General features: G+C 51.6%; 1 protein-coding gene and 1 long non-coding RNA gene across 2 annotated transcripts; one reads left to right on the forward strand and one right to left on the reverse strand.

Moving 5' to 3' along the window:
* Positions 1 to 4,401: 4,401 nt before the first annotated feature.
* LOC137313781 (uncharacterized) lies at positions 4,402 to 5,290 on the reverse strand. The gene is made up of 2 exons (XR_010961053.1): positions 5,014 to 5,290; positions 4,402 to 4,802 (listed from the first exon to the last, which is right to left on the reverse strand). It is a non-coding gene; the product is annotated as an uncharacterized lncRNA (long non-coding RNA).
* Positions 5,291 to 5,362: 72 nt separating this feature from the next.
* On the forward strand, positions 5,363 to 22,350 carry LOC137313779 (selenide, water dikinase 1-like). Its single transcript, XM_067979572.1, has 8 exons — positions 5,363 to 5,720; positions 8,027 to 8,130; positions 12,375 to 12,482; positions 12,625 to 12,779; positions 13,981 to 14,071; positions 15,213 to 15,312; positions 16,002 to 16,214; positions 20,562 to 22,350. Exons 1-8 carry the CDS (start codon positions 5,708 to 5,710, stop codon positions 20,786 to 20,788), a joined length of 1,011 nt encoding a protein of 336 aa, XP_067835673.1. The 5' UTR covers positions 5,363 to 5,707; the 3' UTR covers positions 20,789 to 22,350.
* The last annotated feature ends 374 nt before the right edge of the window (positions 22,351 to 22,724 follow it).

The raw sequence follows: 22,724 nt of genomic DNA on the forward strand, positions 1-22,724 counted from the left end.
GAACACCTCGATCAAATCTCCTCGCAACCGTCTCTGTTCCAAGGAGAACAACCCCAGCTTCTCCAGTCTATCCACGTAACTAAAGTCCCTCATCCCTGGAATCATTCTAGTAAATCTCCTCTGCACTCTCTCTAAGGCCTTCACATCTTTCCTAAAGTGCGGTGCCCAGAACTGGACACAATACTCCAGTTGTGGCCGAACCAGTGTTTTATAAAGGTTCATCATGACTTCCTTACTTTTGTACTCTATGCCTCTATTTATAAAGCCCAGGATCCTGTATGCTTTTTTAACCGCTTTCTCAACCTGCCCTGCCACCTTCAACGATTTGTGTACATATAACCCCAGATCTCTCTGTTCCTGTACCCCTTTTAGAATTGTGCCCTCCAGTTTATTCTGCCTCTCCTCGATCTTCCTACCGAAATGTATCACCTCGCATTTTTCTGCGTTAAATTTCATCTGCCACGTGTCCGCCCATGCCACCAGCCTGTCTATATCCTCTTGAAGTCTATCACTATCCTCTTCACTGTTCACTACACTTCCAAGTTTTATGTCATCTGCAAATTTTGAAATTGTGCCCTGTGCACCCAAGTCCGAGTCATTAATATATATCAAGAAAAGCAGTGGTCCCAGCACCGACCCCTGGGGAACACCACTGTACACCTCCCTCTAGTCCGAAAAACAACCGTTCACCACGACTCTCTGTTTCCTGTCAGTTAACCAATTCTGCATCCATGTTGCTACTGCCCCCTTTATTCCATGGGCCACAATCTTGATGACAAGCCTATTATGCAGCACTTTATCAAATGCCTTTTGAAAGTCCATATACACCACATCCACCGCATTGCCCTTATCGACCGTCTCTGTTACCTCATCAAAATTGCTGCAGGAGTTCCTCAGGGCAGTGTCCGAGGCCCAACCATCTTCAGCTGCTTCATCAATGACCTTCCCTCCATCATAAGGTCAGAAATGGGGATGTTCGCTGATGACTGCACAGTGTTCAGTTCCATTCGCAACCCCTCAAATAATGAAGCAGTCCGAGCCCGCATGCAGCAAGACCTGGACAACATCCAGGCTTGGGCTCATAAGTGGCAAGTAACATTCGCGCCAGATAAGTGCCAGGCAATGACCATCTCCAACAAGAGAGAGTCTAACCACCTCCCCTTGACATTCAACGGCATTACCATCGCCGAATCCCCCACCATCAACATCCTGGGAGTCACCATTGACCAGAAACTTAACTGGACCAGCCATATAAATACTGTGGCTACGAGAGCAGGTCAGAGGCTGGGTATTCTGCGGCGAGTGACTCACCTCCTGACTCCCCAAAGCCTTTCCACCATCTACAAGGCACAAGTCAGGAGTGTGATGGAATACTCTCCACTTGCTTGGATGAGTGCAGCTCCAACAACACTCAAGAAGCTCGACACCATCCAAGATAAAGCAGCCCGCTTGATTGGCACCCTAAACATTCACTCCCTTCTGCAGTGCAGAAAAGATTTACTAGGATGCTACCGGGACTTGATGGTTTGACTTATAGGGAGAGGTTAGACAGACTGGGACTTTTTTCCCTGGAGAGTAGGAGGTTAAGGGTTGATCTTATAGAAGTCTATAAAATAATGAGGGGCATAGATAAGGTAGATAGTCAAAATCTTTTCCCAAAGGTAGGGGAGTCTATAACGAGGGGGCATAGATTTAAGGTGAGAGGGGAGAGATACAAAAGGGTCCAGAGGGGCAATTTTTTCACTCAAAGGGTGGTGAGTGTCTGGAACAAGCTGCCAGAGGCAGTAGTAGAGGCGGGTACAATTTTGTCTTTTAAAAAGCATTTGGACAGTTACATGGGTAAGATGGGTATAGAGGGATATGGGCCAAGTGCAGGAAATTGGGACTAGCTTAGTGGTATAAACTGGGCGACATGGACATGTTGGGCCGAAGGGCCAGTTTCCATGTTGTAACTTCTATGATTCTATGACCACTGGCGCACCGTGGCTGCAGTGTGTACCATCCACAGGATGCACTGCAGCAACTCGCCAAGGCTTCTTCGACAGCACCTCCCAAACCCACGACCTCTACCATCTAGTCGGACAAGAGCAGCAGGCACATGGGAACAACACCACCTGCACGTTCCCCTCCAAGTCACACACCATCCCGATTTGGAAATATATCGCCGTTCCTTCATTGTCGCTGGGTCAAAATCCTGGAACTCCCTTCCTAACAGCACTGTGGGAGAACCGTCACCACACGGACTGCAGCGGTTCAAGAAGGCGGCTCACCACCACCTTCTCGAGGGCAATTAGGGATGGGCAACAAATGCCGGCCTCGCCAGCGACGCCCACATCCCGTGAACGAATAAAAAAAAACTCTAACAAGTTAGTTAAACACGATTTGCCTTTAACAAATCCATGCTGGCTTTCCCTAATCAATCCACACTTGTCCAAGTGACTGTTAATTCTGTCCCGGATTATCGTTTCTAAAAGTTTCCCCACCACCGAGGTTAAACTGACTGGCCTGTAGTTGCTGGGTTTATCCTTGCACCTTTTTTTGAACAAGGGTGTAACATTCGCAATTCTCCAGTCCTCAGAACCGGGTGACTTATCTACTTTAGGTACAGCTAGCCTTTCTCGGACCTGTTTATCAATTTTTAGCCCATCCAGTATCTCAACTATATCTTCCTTTACTGAGACTCTGGCAGCATCTTCTTCCTTGGTAAAGACAGATGCAAAGTACTCATTTAGTACCTCGGCCATGCCCTCTGCCTCCATGGTCCCTGATCGGCCCCACCCCTCCTCTTACTGTTTACATGCCTAAAGAAGACTTTTGGATTCCCTTTTATGTTTGCCACCAGTCTATTCTCATACTCTCTCTTTGCCCCTCTTATTTCCTTTTTCACTTCCCCTCTGAACTTTCTATAATCTGCCTGGTTCTCACTTGTGTTATCAACCTGAGATCTGTCATATGCCCCTTTTTTTCTGCTTTATCTTACTACCTCTTTTGTTATCCGGGGAGCTCTGGATTTAGTTGCCTTACTTTTCTCCCGCGTGGGAATGTACCTAGACTGTACCTGAACCATCTCCTCTTTAAAAGCCACCCAGTGTTCAATTACAGTTTTGCCTGCCAATCTTTGATTCCAATTTACCCGGGCCAGATCTGTTCTCATCCCTCTGAAATTGGCCCTCCTCCAATTCAGTATTTTTACTTTCGAGTAAATTATTTCAAAAGTAATTCATCAGCTGTGATTTATAATACAGACTGAGCCCATTCGGCCCATCCGCCTAAGTCGGTACTCGCTCTCCAACTGGAGTGGTCTACTCTAATCTCCCTACTTCTCTTTGTGGTGAAGCATTCACTGTTGTAATAACCCACTTTGTAAAAACATTCCTTCTCATTCCCCCTTCATTCTTCCAGCGATGCTCCGCAGTCTGGGCCTCCCCATTACCGATTCACCAACTACTGGGAACAATCTCTCACCATTTCGGAATCTCAAAAACCTCTATTAGATCCCCTTTCAATTGTCCCTGTTCCAGGGAATTGGCCCAATTTTCTAAGCTTTTCTTCACAACATCTGGAGTATTGTGTGCAGTTTTGGTCTCCTTATCTGAGGAAGGATGTCCTTGCCATGGAGGGAATGCAACGAAGGTTTACCAGACTGATTCCTGGGATGGCAGGACTGACGTATGAGGAGAGATTGGGTCGACTCGGCCTATATTCACTCGAGTTTAGAAGAATGAGAGGTGATCTCATCGAAACATATAAAATTCTAACAGGACTAGGCAGACTAGATGCAGGGAGGATGTTCCCGATGACTGGGGAGTCCAGAACCAGGGGGTCACAGTCGCAGGATACGGGGTATGCCATTTAGAACCGAGATGAGGAGAAATCTCTTCACTCAGAGGGTGGTGAACCTGTGGAATTCTCTACCACAGAAGGCAGTGGAGGCCAAGTCATTAGATGTATTCAAGAAGGAGATAGATACACTTCTTAATGCTGAAGGGATGAAGGGATATGGGGAAAAAGCAGGAACAGGGTACTGAGTTAGACGATCAGCCATGATCATTTGAATGGCGGAGCAGGCCTGAAGGGCCGAATGGCCTACTCTTGCTCCTATTTTCTATGTTTCTATAAATATAACCTCTCATTCCTGGTTTCATTCTAGTGAATCTGCACTGCGCCCATTCCATGAAATCTCCGTCCTATAACCTGGTGCCCAGAACTGTACACAATACTCCAAATATGGCCTAACCAATGCCTTGCACAAGGTCAACCTCACCACGCAGAGTGATCAATGCTTGATATGGGTTTTTGGGGTTTGGGTAGTGGAAACACAATCGAGAGATTTGGTAAGGGTACATCAAGGGATTGTTGAGCTAAGACGGGTAAATGGAGTTGAGGTACAGATCAGCCATGTTCTAATTGAATGGCGGAGCAGGCTCAAGGAGCAGAATGGCCTCCTCCTGTTCCTGTGAAATTTATTGAAGATACATGTTAATGATGCAGTGGAGAGAGTGTTAGGTTTCTTTTTGGATAAACTCAAGACGGGCAAAATGGCTTCCCTCATCTGTAGGGTTTTCAACGCTGGGACATTCCCAAAGTCCATTCCACGTGTTGTTCAGCATTTGGGCGACACCAGTCTGACATCCTCCATTTGGTCAGTTTGAACCTTGACTTCAGTCACCTTGTTTTTTCCCTGACGAGGCGTCTGTCCTTTCGGTTGGACCTTAAAAAAAAAGAATGCCAACAGCACTGTCGGATGAGCAGGAAGTCCTCCCAGTGTCTCCGGCCAACGCTCGTCCCTCAACCAACACCACCTAGAAAAAAAACGCAGATTAACTTGGTCATTCAAAGAATTGCTGTTCATGGGATCTTGCTGTGCACAAAATGGCCGCCACATTGCATACATAACAACAGTCAGTGCACTCCAAAAGTAATGTTTTTATTATTAATATGTGTGTAAAACACTTTTGACACATTTCAACGAGAGGATTATGGCTCTGATATAAATACAAAGACTACCATTACCACAGTAAGGCCATGGACAACCTCTTTAGCCTGTTCGATATATATTTGCATATTAATGAGCCCGTAGCTCATAAATATTCATGAGCGCGCGGGCCGGCGGCGGAATGAACCATCCCCAAGCCCGATGGGGGTGGCCGGAGAGACAGAAGTCAATTCTTGCCGCGCAAATGGATCGGATCTCGATCAACCCGAGGCAAACGCTAATCGTTTCAACTCCAACACGAGCGACGTGCTGTTTTTAAGTCTTTGTCTCGCTTGGGTTTGAAGGCCGCAGGGTCCGCCTGCCCGAATTCCCCCCCCCCCCCCCACTCGCGAGAATGGGTTAACCCACCACCGCCCCACAGTTGGAAGGCGGGCCCGCGCGCAGGCGCAGACGGAGGGCTGGGAGCCGTTGGGATTCAAATTTTCGAATCGGGGCGATCGGTTGAGGCTTCGCGCGCCCCCCGAGCACGAGCAGCGACCGCCCGCCCGCCCGCCCGCCCTCAAGATGTCGGCCTCCTTCTACCGCTCCTTCGACCCCGAGGACCACGAGCTGGACAAGGGTTTCCGCCTCACCGCCCTCTCCGACATGAAGGGATGAGGCTGCAAGGTCCCGCAGGAGGTGCTGCTCAAACTCCTGCAGGGACTCGGGCCCGAGCCGCAGCCCGACGCCGGGGCCGGGGGCGACGATGACAACCAGTTCCTGGGCACCGTCATGCCGCGGATCGGTGAGTTCCCCCCCCCCCCCCCCCCCCCGGGCTCTTTAGGAACCCGATCCCGTGGATGAGTTGATTTAAATAAAGTAGGCCGCGGGGTGGGTAGGAAGGAGGGAAAGAGGGAGGGCGGGCGTCTATTCATGTTGATTGACACCCGGCGCAGCCAATTAGCGACGCGCCCGCTCGGATGATTGACAGGAGGCGCCGGCCAATGGGTGGTTGGGCGGCGCCCCGATGATTGACGCGTGGCTCCACCAATGAGGGGGCGCTGATGCACGGTGGGGGGGGCGGGACAAGTGCTAACATGGTCTCCCCTCCCTCCCACCCATCCAGACGTTCGCCAGGACACGGTGGGTGGGGGGGCTCGCAGGTGCTGGCCGCCCTCTCCTGCCTCACCCCGGGGGCTCGGGCGTTCCGAGTGCGCCCGGAGAGGGAGTGCAGGTTGGCAGGATGTTCGACTGCGGGGGGCGTCGCGGCGGAACCCGATACCGCCCTCGCTTAATGAATCTGTGAGCTTTTCCGGCAGTGATCAGGAGCGGCAACTCCCAAGTCACACAGCATCCCGACTTGGACACGTATCGGCCGTCCCTTCATCGTCGCTGGGTCCAAACCCTGGAACTCCCTCCCTTACGGCACTGTGGGAGAACCTTCACCGCACGGACTGCAGCGGTTCAAGAAGGCGGCTCACTGCCACCTTCTCAAGGGGCAATAAATGCCGGCCTCTCCAGCGACGCCCACGTTCCCAGAATGAATTTTAAAAAAAACTCAGGTGGATTCACCCCCTCCCTAACCCAGGGGCACTGAGGCCAAATTGTGTGTCAAAATGGCTGCCTCATCCGCCAATATGCGAACGCAAGATGTGCTTCTGAAGTAACTGGGTTAGGTGGTAGTCCTTGTTCAAGTGTCTTCTCTTTCCCCCTCCCGAGCCCCTGCCGTGCTTTCCTGTAGGCCAGTGGGGATCATAACACGTGTAATTCTTGGATTTCATGTCTTGCCAACAGAGCGAAGAGACTTGAAAAAGCACAGAAACCAATGTCCATTGAGGATCATTGAATGATACAGCACAGAAGGTGGCCATCCGGCCTGTACTGGCTCTTTAAAAGCACTATCTAATGAGTCCCACTCCCCCCTGCTCTTTCCCCATAGCCCTGCAAATTTGCGGGTTTGTTTTTAAAAAGATAGTAATCTATTCAGCCAGCCTCCCTCGCTGGGTTGAAGCTGGGTGTGCAGAAAGAATTTGGTCTGTGAATACCATGTGGGGAATATTCTATTCACGATCGCAATGCAGGCCGGCCTGACAGAAGCAGTTTGTCAGCATTTTCCAAATCTCCCCCGGGTGGATGTCGCCTTTTTTTCCAGATAGTTTTGTTTTTTTCAGCTTCCTTTCCTGCGAGAAGTAACTTGTGCTGCCACGGAACCAGCTATTTCACCTCAATGTCTGTTGTTCAGGACAAAGCAGCCCGCTTGATTGGCACCCCATCCACCACCCTAAACATTCACTCCCTTCACCACCGGCGCACCGTGGCTGCAGTGTGTACCATCCACAGGATGCACTGCAGTAACTCGCCAAGGCTTCTTCGACAGCACCTCCCAAACCCGCGACCTCTACCACCTAGAAGGACAAGGGCAGCAGGCACATGGGAACAACACCACCTGCACGTTCCCCTCCGAGTCACACACCATCCCGACTTGGAAATATATCGGCCGTTCCTTCATCGTCGCTGGGTCAAAATCCTGGAACTCCCTCCCTAACAGCACTGTGGGAGAACCTTCACCACATGGACTGCAGCGGTTCAAGAAGGCGGCTCACCACCACCTTCTCAAGGGGCAATTAGGGATGGGCAATAAATGCCGGCCTCGCCAGTGACGCCCACATCCCATGAACAAATTTTTAAAAATGTGTGAGCCTGGACGTGATTGGTGCCAGCTACTCGACCGTATAGGGCAACACAGCCAAGCCCGATCCTGTCCTCTCGTGATGTCCCTACACGTACGATTTCCGTGCTTTGGCTGGTTCCCTCCAGAACAGATCAGAGCGTGCACTTGAGCTCGGGACCTGCCCAATTGCACTGCATTTGTGTCACCGTTATCAGGAGAGCTCCCAATGTTTGGTCCCATAACTCGTGGCGACTTGTCCACAATGTCCAGTTGCAAATCAATTGTTTTCTACTCATTCGCTGTTACCAGCACAATCCCAGTGCAAAGCCTGTAATGGAAAAGGGAAACCCGGGCATAGTGATAAACCTGCTGCTCTGCCTGGTCCCAGTTTCTGTATCTCGCAGCAGGTCGTGAAGTTTTAACCTGACTCTCTCTTTCAGGGATCGGTATGGATTCGTGCGTGATCCCGCTGCGGCATGGAGGGCTCTCTCTCGTTCAGACGACAGACTTCTTCTATCCGTTAGTCGACGACCCCTATATGATGGTATGTTCTGAAATTGGGTGCTCGGTATTTACGTTCAAATGGAAAATGTTGGCGGGATTTCGGAGACCGGCGTAGAAGTTACGTTCTGCTAACGTTCCCGCTCTCCCTTCCTGCTGGTACTGACCCTTGCTGAGATACGCCCGCCCTCTCATACCTCACACAAGCGGGCCGCTTGTCGTGTGTTCGAGTCCAGAGTATCCACAGGGTGTTCAACTGTGGGAGACGTCACAGGTGGACCTGATCTTGGCCACAGGCCTGTCTCCGTGCTTTCCAGCATGGAACACTGAGTAGAAATTGGGAATGGAAAGCCTGGCCGACTGCTTTCTCCCCCCCCACCCAAAGACTGGGCATCACGCCCCCACCGGCATCTCGGCTGATGGCTAATTCAGTACAGACCACGGACCGGACAACATTTACCAAATGAGCTGTTAGCAGCGCTGATTGTATCTGAGTCCTCTCAGTATTGCTGCGTTTTATTCAAAGCATTTCTAAAACCATTTTAGTTCAACATGCATGCGTGTGTGCTGCTATCATGCTTTGGGGTGTTATTCACCTACCTGCAGCATGCAACAGGCTTGAGGGGCTGAATGGCCTCCTGTTCCTATGAGTGTATTTGAAATTGTCTTCAGTTCAGTGCAGCTCTTCAGTCAGTTCCCATTCAGCGACTGACTGGTTTCCCTCAGAGTTTCTTCCTGTGTCTGGAGTAATGGTTTGATGTATCAGTGAGAATCTTCCGTCCTGTCATGAACTGCAACGTTAGACGAGCTGAGACACACTGTTTGATACGGTTCTTATTAACTGCCGCAACGGGGTAAACTTGCTTAAGTGGCACAGCTAGTGACTCCCAACGTGTGCTGTGGACCTGACGTGTTCAGTTAGAAGGACAGACTTGTATTTATATAGCACCTTATCATGGCTCTCAAATGTCTTGCAGCACTTCACGTGCACTGACTCACTTTGAAGTGCAGTGACAGTTGTTTTGCAGGTAATTGTGGCAGCTGTTTTGCACTCAGCATATCTCGCGAGTCGTGAAAGGCCATTTAATCTGTCGTGGGTGTTGGTTGAGGGAGGAATATTGACCCAAGGACACTGGGGAGAACTACCCTGCTCTCTTCCAACAGTGTCCGTGGGATCTTTAATATCCACCCAAACTGTCAGATAGGGCCTCAGGTTAACGTCTCGTCAAGTAAATCTCCCGTATTTCCCCCTTCTACCCTCCACTGGGAGATGCTAGTTGCTACACTGATGGTATGAGATCAGGGTTTGAAATATTAAGCAAGGCCTGTAACTGCAGTGAAGGTGAGAATGTGACAGTCTGATGGATCGAGCGGGACATCTGTCAGTAGCTAGTCTTATTGCCAAATGTTTCTGTGACCTTCAGTCCTAACCATGTACTTGGGTTAATTTTTAATCTCCTTGTATTTACTCTGGGCCTTTTGATTTAATAATTAAAAAGTCTGCCTGTTCGGATGGAAGTGAAAGATCCCACGGCACAACTGGAAGAGGAGCAGGGAGTTCTCCCAGTTTAGCTGGTGAAGTCGGTGAGCACCTAAAGATCGGGAAGGTTCCCGGGCCCACCCCCAGTCTGTGCTGAATTAGATCATCTCAGCTGGGGTGGGGGTAGTGGGAGCTACAATTGGCCTCGTGGATCAGAGAGGTGTGTGTGTGAGTCAGGTGAAGGCTGGATTGGGCTCAGCTGTGTACTGCCCTTTGCTCCACCCACCTGGGTCTGAACATACGCATTGTCGAGCCTCCCAATTGGAGAATGGCACCTGGTGAGTGTGGAGTGGTCGTCAGCTTAAGGAGAGGAGGAGCCAAACTAAGCACAAATCAACGTTTCAGTTCTGTAGATTAAGGTAGCAGTCGCGGTTTAATAAATTGGGATTATTGGGATTTGGGGGAAAGAGGAGTTGCAGATCAAGTGACGTGAGTCTTGTATAAGCAGGAATGCTGATAACGAACTTTCAGCTTTCTGTGTTGCTAATGTACAAAAAACACTTAATTGCAAAATTTTAAGCATTCACTTAATTTTTCGCCATTACCGTCTCAAATGGCGGATTTAATATCTTAATTGAAACTGCAATAATCTTTAGGGGGAGTCTTTAAATAGCCACAAGGTGTTGTCACTAGATATCCCCGGTCAAGGTGGATGCTTGACATGTTCCTTGTTGCTTACCAGGTGGGAGTGTAAAATTTCCATTCTGTGCCCACTTGCAGGGGAGGGGAAAAAAAGCCAGTGGGACAATTAGATTCTGGCCCTTCAAACTTGGGGTGTGTCTGGACAGAGCATTTTATGCTTAATAACACTGGGAACGGTACTGGTGGGTCCAGGTCTGTCTCTGTATAATCCTGGGGTACAGTACTGGTGGGTCCGGGTCTGTCACTGTATAACACGAGGGTACAGTACTGGTGGGTCCAGGTCTGTCACTGTATAACACTGGGGTACAGTACTGGTGGGTCCGGGTCTGTCACTGTATAACACTGGGGTACAGTACTGGTGGGTCCAGGTCTGTCCCTGTATAACACTGGGGTACAGTACTGGTGGGTCCGGGTCTGTCACTGTATAACACTGGGGTACAGTACTGGTGGGTCCAGGTCTGTCAGTGTATAACACTGGGGTACAGTACTGGTGGGTCCAGGTCTGTCAGTGTATAACACTGGGGTACAGTACTGGTGGGTCCGGGTCTGTCACTGTATAACACTGGGGTACAGTACTGGTGGGTCCAGGTCTGTCAGTGTATAACACTGGGGTACAGTACTGGGGGGTCCAGGTCTGTCACTGTATAACACTGGGGTACAGTACTGGGGGGTCCAGGTCTGTCATTGTATAACACTGGGGTACAGTACTGGTGGGTCCAGGTCTGTCACTGTATAACACTGGGGTACAGTACTGGTGGGTACAGGTCTGTCACTGTATAACACTGGGGTACAGTACTGGGGGGTCCAGGTCTGTCACTGTATAACACTGGGGTACAGTACTGGGGGGTCCAGGTCTGTCACTGTATAACACTGGGGTACAGTACTGGGGGGTCCAGGTCTGTCACTGTATAACACTGGGGTACAGTACTGGGGGGTCCAGGTCTGTCACTGTATAACACTGGGGTACAGTACTGGGGGGTCCAGGTCTGTCACTGTATAACACTGGGGTACAGTACTGGGGGGTCCGGGTCTGTCACTGTATAACACTGGGATACAGTACTGGTGGGTCCGGGTCTGTCACTGTATAACACTGGGGTACAGTACTGGTGGGTCCGGGTCTGTCCCTGTATAACACTGGGGTACAGTACTGGTGGGTCCAGGTCTGTCTCTGTATAACACTGGGGTACAGTACTGGTGGGTCCAGGTCTGTCACTGTATAACACTGGGGTACAGTACTGGTGGGTCCGGGTCTGTCACTGTATAACACTGGGGTACAGTACTGGGGGGTCCGGGTCTGTCAGTGTATAACACTGGGGTACAGTACTGGGGGGGTCCGGGTCTGTCACTGTATAACACTGGGGTACAGTACTGGTGGGTCCAGGTCTGTCAGTGTATAACACTGGGGTACAGTACTGGTGGGTCCGGGTCTGTCAGTGTATAACACTGGGGTACAGTACTGGTGGGTCCGGGTCTGTCAGTGTATAACACTGGGGTACAGTACTGGTGGGTCCGGGTCTGTCACTGTATAACACTGGGGTACAGTACTGGGGGGTCCGGGTCTGTCAGTGTATAACATCTAGGACACAGCGATCCAATTGATTGGCTCTGTCATCAGACGCAGCATTCACCCTCTCCATCAGTGCACTGTGGCTGCAGTATGTGCAATCTACATGATGCACTACAGCAACTCTGTTGCCCTTTATTCTGAATTTATTACATTTAATCTTGTTTCTGTTTATTATTTGTGTCTAGTGTTATTTAAAGAGTTAGCCTCTGACGCACTATGATCACTATCCTGGGAAATGTGCTAATGTATATTACGATGCAGAGTTTGCTTGCTTGACAGTCCCTGCAATTCAAAGTAATTAGCGGCATGTGAAGCACTTCCAGGCATTTGAGATTTGATAAGATGCCATACACAAAGCTGAATTTTGTCAGTTTCTATGTATTACTGCATTAATTGCTCTGGTTGGAAGGACTGCTGTCTCTTCACAGCTGGAGTGAGATTTGGTTGTTGCTTAAAAAATTGGAGTGTCAGTGTCTGTATCTTCAATGCTGGGCTTTTCAGGGTATGGTGTCTGACCCTTGTGTTTTCTCATGTCTAGGGGCGAATTGCCTGTGCGAATGTCCTGAGCGATCTCTACGCTATGGGCATAACAGAATGTGACAACATGCTGATGCTGCTGAGTGTGAGTCAGAAAATGACTGATAAGGTAAGGCAGCGAGAGTAGAATCTGTGTGCGTATGGAGAAGGCTACCTCTGGCAGGACTTCAAGCACTGTATCTGTACCCATCACCACCGTAAACCAATCTAAAGGAGCTTCGGGTAACTAACCCGCTGTTTTGTGTTGGTAGGAGCGAGACAAAGTGGTTCCGCTGATGATCAGAGGTTTCAAGGACGCAGCAGAGGAGGGTGGCACCTCTGTGACGGGCGGCCAGACGGTGGTGAACCCTTGGATCATCATAGGAGGGGTGGCGACGGTCGTGTGCCAACCCAATGAATTCATCATGTAAGTAGGATAAGCCCAGACAGCAACCGTGTTAAACTCAGTACAGCAAGTCGAAGGATCTTTGTGTGTGTTTTTAATTCAGTGCCTCTCCTAAAGACTCAGCTTCTTGCTGGAGTACAATTCCACAGGTGTCTCCTGCCCCCACTGCCCATTCTTTCTGTTACCCTGGACAGTACGTAACTGAGACATACGAAGCAGAAAGGTTTGGGGTTTGATCACCTACAACTGGGCTCACTGTCCCTTGTAGAAAAGAAAGGAACGTGCATTTCTACAGCATCTTTCACCACCGCAGAGCATCCCAAAGCGCTTTACAGACAGCAAAGTATTTTTTTTGAAGTGTGGTCACTGCTGTAATGTAGGAAATGCAGCAGCCAATTTGCGCACAGCAAGATCCCACAAACAGCAATGTGATAATGACCAGATCATCTGTTTTTTAGTAATGTTGGTTGAGGGATAAATATTGGCCCCAGGACACCGGGGAGAACTCCCCCTGCTCTTCTTCCAATAGTGGCCGTGGGAGCTTTTACATCCACCTGAGAGGGGCAGACGGGGCCCCGGTTTAACATCTCACCCCGAAAGACGGCACCTCTGGGGCGGCGCTCCCTCAGCACTGCCCCTCCGACAGGGCGGCGCTCCCTCAGCACTGCCCCTCCGACAGGGCGGCGCTCCCTCAGCACTGCCCCTCCGACAGGGCGGCGCTCCCTCAGCACTGCCCCTCCGACAGGGCGGCGCTCCCTCAGCACTGCACTGGGAGTGTTGGACTGGATTTTGTGCCCAAGTCTCTGGAGTGGGACTTGAACCCACAAATTTCTGACTCAGAGGCGAGTGACACCCAGTGAGCTGCGGCTGAGAGGGAACCAATCAACCAGTTTCCCACTGTTGATCCCACCCCCCGGGTGAAATTTACTGCCACACTCTGTCCAGCTCAGACGGTGTCACTTACGTGTGATGGCCGAGGGAGTTCGGTGCTTATGAACTGTACCCCCAGAGAGTCAGTGCCTTCAGGGGAGCCAAAAAACACTCTACAAAAGGCTTATTAGAACTGCGTGCGTTGGGTGGATAGATTCAAAAAGGATGCTGGACCTTCATTACATGTGTTTCAGAGAAGTTTGAAAGGCAGTGCAGGTGAGCTGTCGTGCCTGAGCTTCCTGCTGTCTCGTGATTCCTGTTAATTCCCCCCCCTCTCTCCTCTCTCCCAAAGGCCAGACAACGCGGTTCCAGGCGATGTGTTGGTGTTGACGAAACCACTGGGAACGCAGGTTGCTGTAAACAGCCACCAGTGGCTGGAAAATGTAAGTGAGGGGGACTTGGGAGGGGGCTTTCTGGGGTCGTCGGGTGTGAGCGCTGATCTAAAAACAACCTTCTCGCTGGGGTACAGTTCCACTGATGTCTGACCCTAGACTCTTCATCGCTGAGCCATACGGAGCAGGAAGGTTTGGGGTTCGATCGCCTACAACTGGGTTCACAGCCCCTTGGCGTAGGGAGAGGGGAAAAGATCAGCCAAGTGTCCCACTGTTGGTCACGAGCAGACTGATCAGCACCTGAAGTCATGCCTGGCAAGGTATGGAGAGGGCTTCAAATGGCCAAACAACAACATGCATTTATACAGCAGGTTTAACGTATAAAACGTCCCACGGCACTGCACAGGAGTAAATCAAATAAAAAATCCACACTGAATTCCAGAACTCTGCCTAGTCAGCCAAAGGCACGGCCACCAATGGGAGAGCAATGGAAATTAGAGATGCACAAGAGGCCAGACTGTGCCTTCTCCCGTGTCCTGCTGGGGCCGCAGGCTCCAGATAGGATAGTGGAGTCGTGCAGCAGTGGGAGCTGCTCCAGGTGCTGGGGTACTCTTCCCAAGTCACTTGGCAGCTTTCATGTTCTGGATGCAATCCTACCCCTTTGATGTAGAGCCCCCTGCTGTTGACCAGTTCTTGTCCAGTTTCTCCTCTCTTTTCCCACAGCGGCACTGGCAGCTGCCGGGACACCGTCCTACATGCTCCGAGCACGCTCCTGTATCTCATCCAATTTATCGTGTAGGGTGGGCTATTTGACCACAGTGGCATCACGCTCAACAACCGGAGAGAGGTGCACTTTCTAGCCAGAGACGCTGCCTAGCGATCAGGAGCAGGAACTCTGCCTGATTGATTTTTAACCCTTACTAACCCAGGGGCACCGAGAATCGTCTCTTACCCCCCCCCCCACCACAATCCGCCCCGGCTGAGACTGGGAAGGGAACCTGGGATCGTCCCACTCTCAGTACCACAGTGAAGGGGACCCACTTGCCCACCTGATGGAGTTGCCTGCAGAGCCGCAGCTGTATTTCAGTTGCTTTGGCCGTGGGCGTTTCACCTGGGTGTCGTGCTTGAAGTCTCTGTTAACCTTCCATAAGCACTAACTCCAGGTTTTCTTTCCTTCCCCCTCCCTCCACAGCCGGAGAAGTGGAACAAGATCAAGCTCGTGGTTTCCCAGGAGGACGTGGAGCTCGCGTATCAAGAGGCCATGTTCAATATGGCACGGCTCAACCGTACAGGTAACCGGGCGATGGGAGCAGAGTCCGAGGTCCATCGGGTCACGGCCGGGGAGGGAATCGGCCAGAGTACCTGCTCCTCATCGCTCTGCAGCAGCCCCTGAAATGTGTGTGTGGATGTACAGCGATCAGACCACGCTGACAGTCGCAGTTTGTGTTCAGATAGGGTCGGGCCGGGCTGACGGTCAGTGTCTGGATGAGGATGAGGACGGGGTCGGGCTGGGCCAACGGTCGCTGTCTGGATGAGGACGAGGTCGGGCTGACGGTCACTGTCTGGATGAGGACGGGGCCGGGCCGGGCCGACGGTCACTGTCTGGATGAGGACAGGGTCGGGCCGGGCTGACGGTCACTGTCTGGATGAGGACGGGGCCGGGCCGGGCCGACGGTCACTGTCTGGATGAGGACGGGGTCGGGCTGACGGTCACTGTCTGGATGAGGACGGGGCCGGGCCAGGCTGACGGTCACTGTCTGGATGAGGACGAGGTCGGGCCGGGCTGACGGTCACTGTCTGGGCTCCCTCGGGATGAATGGATGTTTGGGAGCCTGGGCCTGTGCTCACTGCCTACTAGGATTGTGGTCAGTCTGCAGTGAGTAATGTGTGTCTCAGGTTGGACTGAGTATTGGGGTTAGCGAAAGACTGACATTGAGTGAGTAACCTGCGGCTCTCCCCCCCCCCCCCCCCCCCTCTGCAGCCGCTGGACTGATGCACACGTTCAACGCTCACGCTGCCACTGACATCACAGGGTTCGGAATTCTCGGCCACGCCCAGAACCTCGCTAAGCAGCAGCGCAACGAGGTCTCGTTCGTCATCCACAACCTCCCGATCATCGCCAAGATGGCGGCCATCAGCAAAGCGTGCGGGAACATGTTCGGGCTGCTCCACGGCACGTCAGCAGAGACATCAGGTGAGAAGGGGGCAAACTGCAGGCACCTTGTTCGCCCCCTCGGGTTGGAACTGAAGGGGGTAAAGTTCAACCGACCACCCCTTTTTGGTCACGGTGGTACAGTGACGGAGCCACACAGACCAGGAAAGGCCCGACTTTCATCCCCGGTCTGTGCTGAGTTAGCTGATCTCTGAGTAGGGGCGCTACATCTGGCCTCAGTGCCTCTGGGTCAGGGAGACAACGGTGGGGGGTTGGAATCGGCCAGGGCTCCTGCTCCTCATCACTGTCCAGTGACCCCCGGCCAGACACTGTGTCTGGATGTTGGGTGATGATAGCATTGGGCTCCGTTGTAGTGCCTGTCACGGTTGAATATCCCACCATCACACACCACTTAGGGGTGAGGTACCAGAGAGCAGCTGCTACTTGTGGAGCCCCTGAGAGTTGCCGCCTTTAGGGGAGGGAGGGTAATAAACAATCTTGCAGGTTGTTCAGAGCACTGTGCACAGTTCTGATCTCCATATTACAAAAAGGATATAGAGGCACTGGAGAAGGTGCAGAAAAAGATTCTCAAGGATGGTACCAGAACTGAGAGGTTCTAACTATCAGGAAAGACTGAACAGGCTGGGGCTCATTTCTCTCGAACAGAGAAGCTGAGGGGTGACCTGATCGAGGTCTTTAAAATTATGAAAGGGTTTGATAGGGTCGATGTAGAGAAGATGTTTCCACTTGTGAGGGAGACCAGAACTTGGGGCCATAAATATAAGATAGTCACTAATAAATCCAGGGTACGGTAGCATAGTGGTTATGTTACTGGGCTAGTAATCCAGAGGCCTGGACTAAAATCCAGAGTCATGAGTTCAAATCCCGCCACGGCAGCTGGCGAATTTAAATTCAATTAATTAAATTCAATTAATTAAATAAAAATCTGGAATTAAAATACTAGTATCAGTAATGATGGTCATGAAACTACCGGATTGTCGTAAAAACCCATCTGGTTCACTAATGTCCTTTAGGGAAGGAAGCCTGCCGCCCTTACCCGCCCGGTCTGGCCGATATGTGACTCCAGACCCACAGCAATGTGGTTGATTCTTAATTACCCTCTGAAATGGCCGAGCAAGCCACTCAGTTGTAAAATCTCACTACGAAAAGTCATAATAAGAATAAAACCGGACGGACCACCCGGCATCGGACCACTAGGCACCGGACACGACAACGGCAAAACACCAAGCCCAGTCGACCCTGCAAGGTCCTCCTTACCAACATCTGGGGACTTGTGCCAAAATTGGGAGAGCTGTCCCACAGACTAGTCAAGCAACAGCCTGACATAGCCATACTCACAGAATCATATCTTTCAGCCAACGTCCCAGACTCTTCCATCACCATCCCTGGGTATGTCCTGTCCCACCGGCAGGACAGACCCACCAGAGGTGGCGGTACAGTGATATACAGTCAGGAGGGAGTGGCCCTGGGAGTCCTCAACATTGACTCTGGACCCCATGAAATCTCATGGCATCAGGTCAAACATGGGCAAGGAAACCTCCTGCTGATTACCACCTACCGTCCTCCCTCAGCTAATGAATCAGTCCTCCTCCATGTTGAACACCACTTGGAGGAAGCACAAAATGTACTCTGGGTGGGGGACTTCAATGTCCATCACCAAGAGTGGCTCGGTAGCACCACTGCTGGCCGAGTCCTGAAGGACATAGCTGCTAGACTGGGCCTGCGGCAGGTGGTGAGCGAACCAACACGAGGGGAAAAACTTACTTGACCTCGTCCTCACCAATCTACCTGTCACAAATGCATCTGTCCATGACAGTATTGGTAGGAGTGACCACCGCACAGTCCTCGTGGAGATGAAATCCCGTCTTCGCACTGAGGACACCATCCAACGTGTTGTGTGGCACTACCACCGTGCTAAATGGGATAGATTCAGAACAGATCTAGCAGCTCAAAACTGGGCATCCATGAGGCGCTGTGGGCCATCAGCAGCAGCAGAATTGTATTCCAGCACAATCTGTAACCTCATGGCCCGGCATATTCCTCACTCTACCATTACCAACAAGCCAGGGGATCAACCCTGGTTCAATGAGGAGTGTAGAAGAGCATGCCAGGAGCAGCACCAGGCGTACCTAAAAATGAGGTGCCAACCTGGTGAAGCTACAACTCAGGACTACATGCATGCTAAACAGCAGAAGCAACATGCTACAGACAGAGCTAAGCGATTCCACAACCAACGGATCAGATCAAAGCTCTGCAGTCCTGCCACATCCAGTCGTGAATGGTGGTGGACAATTAAACAACTAATGGGAGGAGGAGGCTCTGCAAACATCCCCATTCTCAATGATGGCGGAGTCCAGCACGTGAGTGCAAAAGACAAGGCTGAAGCGTTTGCAACCATCTTCAGCCAGAAGTGCCGAGTGGATAATCCATCTCAGCCTCCTCCCGATATCCCCACCATCACGGAAGCCAGTCTTCGGCCAATTCGATTCACTCCACGTGATATCAAGAAACGGCTGAGTGCACTGGATACAGCAAAGGCTATGGGCCCTGACAACATCCCAGCTGTAGTGCTGAAGACTTGTGCTCCAGAACTAGCTGCGCCTCTAGCCAAGCTGTTCCAGTACAGCTACAACACTGGCATCCACCCGACAATGTGGAAAATTGCCCAGGTATGTCCTGTCCACAAAAAGCAGGACAAATCCAATCCGGCCAATTACCGCCCCATCAGTCTACTCTCAATCATCAGCAAAGTGATGGAAGGTGTCGTCGACAGTGCTATCAAGCGGCACTTACTCACCAATAACCTGCTCACCGATGCTCAGTTTGGGTTCCACCAGGACCACTCGGCTCCAGACCTCATTACAGCCTTGGTCCAAACATGGACAAAAGAGCTGAATTCCAGAGGTGAGGTGAGAGTGACTGCCCTTGACATCAAGGCAGCATTTGACCGAGTGTGGCACCAAGGAGCCCTAGTAAAATTGAAGTCAATGGGAATCAGGGGGAAAACTCTCCAGTGGCTGGAGTCATACCTAGCACAAAGGAAGATGGTAGTGGTTATTGGAGGCCAATCATCTCAGCCCCAGGACATTGCTGCAGGAGTTCCTCAGGGCAGTGTCCTAGGCCCAACCATCTTCAGCTGCTTCATCAATGACCTTCCCTCCATCATGAGGTCAGAAATGGGGATGTTCGCTGATGACTGCACAGTGTTCAGTTCCATTCGCAACCCCTCAGATAATGAAGCAGTCCGAGCCTGCATGCAGCAAGACCTGGACAACATCCAGGCTTGGGCTCATAAGTGGCAAGTAACATTTGCGCCAGATAAGTGCCAGGCAATGACCATCTCCAACAAGAGAGATTCTAACCACCTCCCCTTGACATTCAACGTCATTACCATCGCCGAATCCCCCACCATCAACATCCTGGGGGTCACCATTGACCAGAAACTTAACTGGACCAGCCATATAAATACCGTGGCTACGAGAGCAGGTCATAGGCTGGGTATTCTACGGCGAGTGACTCACCTCCTGACTCCCCAAAGCCTTTCCACCATCTACAAGGCACAAGTCAGGAGTGTGATGGAATACTCTCCACTTGCCTGGATGAGTGCAGCTCCAGCAACACTCAAGAAGCTCGACACCATCCAAGATAAAGCAGCCCGCTTGATTAGCACCCCATCCACCACCCTAAACATTCACTCCCTTCACCACCGGCGCACAGTGGCTGCAGTGTGCACCATCCACAGGACACACTGCAGCAACTCGCCAAGGCTTCTTCGACAGCACCTCCCAAACCTACGACCTCTACCACCTAGAAGGACAAGGGCAGCAGGCACATGGGAACAACACCACCTGCACGTTCCCCTCCAAGTCACACACCATCCCGACTTGAAAATATATCGCCGTTCCTTCATTGTCGCTGGGTCAAAATCCTGGAACTCCCTCCCTAACAGCACTGTGGGAGAACCGTCACCACACGGACTGCAGCGGTTCAAGAAGGCGGCTCACCACCACCTTCTCGAGGGCAATTAGGGATGGGCAATAAATGCCGGCCTCGCCAGAGATGCCCACATCCCATGAACGAATAAAAAAAAGAGAAACCTCTTTACCCAGAGAGTGGTGAGAATGTGGAACTCACTCCCACAGGGAGTGGTTGAGGGGAATAACAGAGATGGATTTAAGGGGAAGCTGGATAAACACATGAGGGAGAAAGGAATAGAAGGATATGTTGATCGGGAGGAGACACATGTGGAGCATGGACCTGATGGGCCGAACGGCCTGATGCTGTGCTGTGTTGTAAATTCTCTAATGTCTCTCTATCGCTCCCGACCCTCGCTGTATTTTAACGGCACTTTTTGTTTACTTTTGGAAGGTGGTTTGTTGATCTGCCTGCCCCGGGAGCAGGCTGCGCGCTTCTGCGCTGAGATCAAGTCCCCCAAGTACGGCGAGGGTCACCAGGCCTGGATCATCGGCATCGTGGAGAAGGGGAACCGGACGGCCCGCATCATCGACAAGCCCAGGATCATTGAGGTGGCGCCCCGGGGAGCCTCTTCTCCCCAGGACAACAACTCCAGCGCCAGCCCCGAGACTCCATCTTAAGGGGCGGGGTCCTCCGTCGTCCCTCTGCGTCAGACGTTCAAAGTGATTGTAAAATCTGTGCAGCACACAGGAAAAAAAACTCTCCCCGTATGTTTTTAATAGTGCCGATCTCCCACGCAGCTCCGACCTCGAGCCGAGTTATCTGGTGCAAGGAGTTGTGTTGTGGTGAGACCTTCCCCTTGCAGTGAAAATCGTCTCGCTCGCAATTGGGTGGTGCTGTTTAAATATGATTTTTTTTTTTGTAGCCCTCCATATTGATAGTTCACATGTCTCTCTGTGTTAGATGCTGCTGATACTTGGCCTCGGGCCTGTGCTGCGTGTGGGAGGCCGGGCTCTGGAAGAACAGGTTCTCCGGCGCTCTGGAGCTGCTGCGTAGAGTTTACAGTCGTGACTTGAAAGCCTTATTTTAGTGTAGGAAAGGTAAGGGGCGGATTACTCGGGTCACCTCTTGCCATGAATCCCGTTGATAGCTGAGCGAGTATCCGCTTCTATCCTCTCACCCTGTCTCGGCCGGATGGGCTGAGAGTGCCAGACCAAAAAATATAAATGTTCTCTTTTAGGTGGGTGAAAGGATGAAAGCGTTGGGGACTGTCAGAGGGTGTATTCATTCACACAAGTGTTTTTATCTCTGGTGGGGTGGGCGCGAGGGGATGTGGGAATCTTTCTCCAGTTTCCAGCCACGTCTGAAACACCTACAACTTGCTTCCAGTCATTGTCTGGAGCTTTTATGGGGCGAGCGAGCTTTATGACACTACTTGCTGCGGGGCTGTTCGTTCACCCACCTTCTCATTGGCTGTTTCTTGTGGGGGGGGTAACATTGAGAATAATCTTCCAGTCTGTGATCAGCTGGCTGGGCTCTCCCGACTGCAGACCAGGCAGGGTCTCGACCCCCCCGCCCCCCCCCCCCCCATGGTCTGTGCTGGGTTAGTCCGTCTCGGCTGAGGGCTGCACTAGAACTGGCCTGGGTGCCCCTGAGTCAGGGAGCGGGGGACACCATCCGGGGCTCCTGCTCCTGCTCACTGTCCCAGTGACTGCTGCTGGAAGGTTGGACTGAAAGCTGGTTGAGTGTGTGTGCTATGGGTTTGTATGGCCGGAATCATTAGGTAACTATGATTTAACCGCTAGTGTAGTGCTAATTATTGATGGGATCGTGTCCTAGTGTAAATTTGAAATCAGGGTTTCCGAGTCTTTGTACAGGGTTCCATTGTTAGCCCCCACTGCGCGGGTTTCCTTTTTCTGTCTTTCGCTCCGCGGGCGCCCCCCCCCCCCCTTACTGTCCCTTACCGGGATTGAGCAGCTCGGGCAGGGGGCCAGGGGCAGGGGGCACCCCCAGACCTAAGCGGCAGAGCCGGCCGCCAATGGCTCGTCGCCGCCTCGGCCGCGCACCCGCTCTCTACAAATGAAGCCTCCCCCCACAAAAGCCCGCCTGGCGGGCTGGGGGGGTTTGGCGGATCAGTCGGTCGAGAGGGCGGGCAGTCCGATCCCGCGAGCCAATGGGCCGGTCTTCCTTTTACTGTGAATCCGCGGTCGCGTACCAATAAAAGAACAGTTTGTATAAATTTCCCACGACTGCACTGATCCTTTTTGCCTGACAAACTGTGCCTTTTGAACAAAACACGGTACCTTGTGAAGTCTGTAATTATGTCTGGGGTGGCTGCTGGAGGTTTCATCAATCTGTATTTTAGCTGAGTGTGGTTCAGAATATATTAAAGGAAAAAGGTTTTTAAACCAGCAGTCAGTTCAGTGAAGGTGCCTCGGCTTGATATCCAGCCTGCGTAGGGTTAATTCATTTCTGTGCTATTAATTTCCAGCAGAGGGAAAGATCAGCCATGGTTCTTGCTCCTGATCACTGTCCAGACATGCTCTTCTGAAAAGTGCAGACTCTGGGTGAGAATGGGATCAGGGACAGGTGTGATTCCCTCCCTCACATACACTC

Source organism: Heptranchias perlo, unplaced genomic scaffold (genome assembly GCF_035084215.1).
Source record: "Heptranchias perlo isolate sHepPer1 unplaced genomic scaffold, sHepPer1.hap1 HAP1_SCAFFOLD_482, whole genome shotgun sequence".
Lineage (NCBI taxonomy): Eukaryota > Metazoa > Chordata > Chondrichthyes > Hexanchiformes > Hexanchidae > Heptranchias > Heptranchias perlo.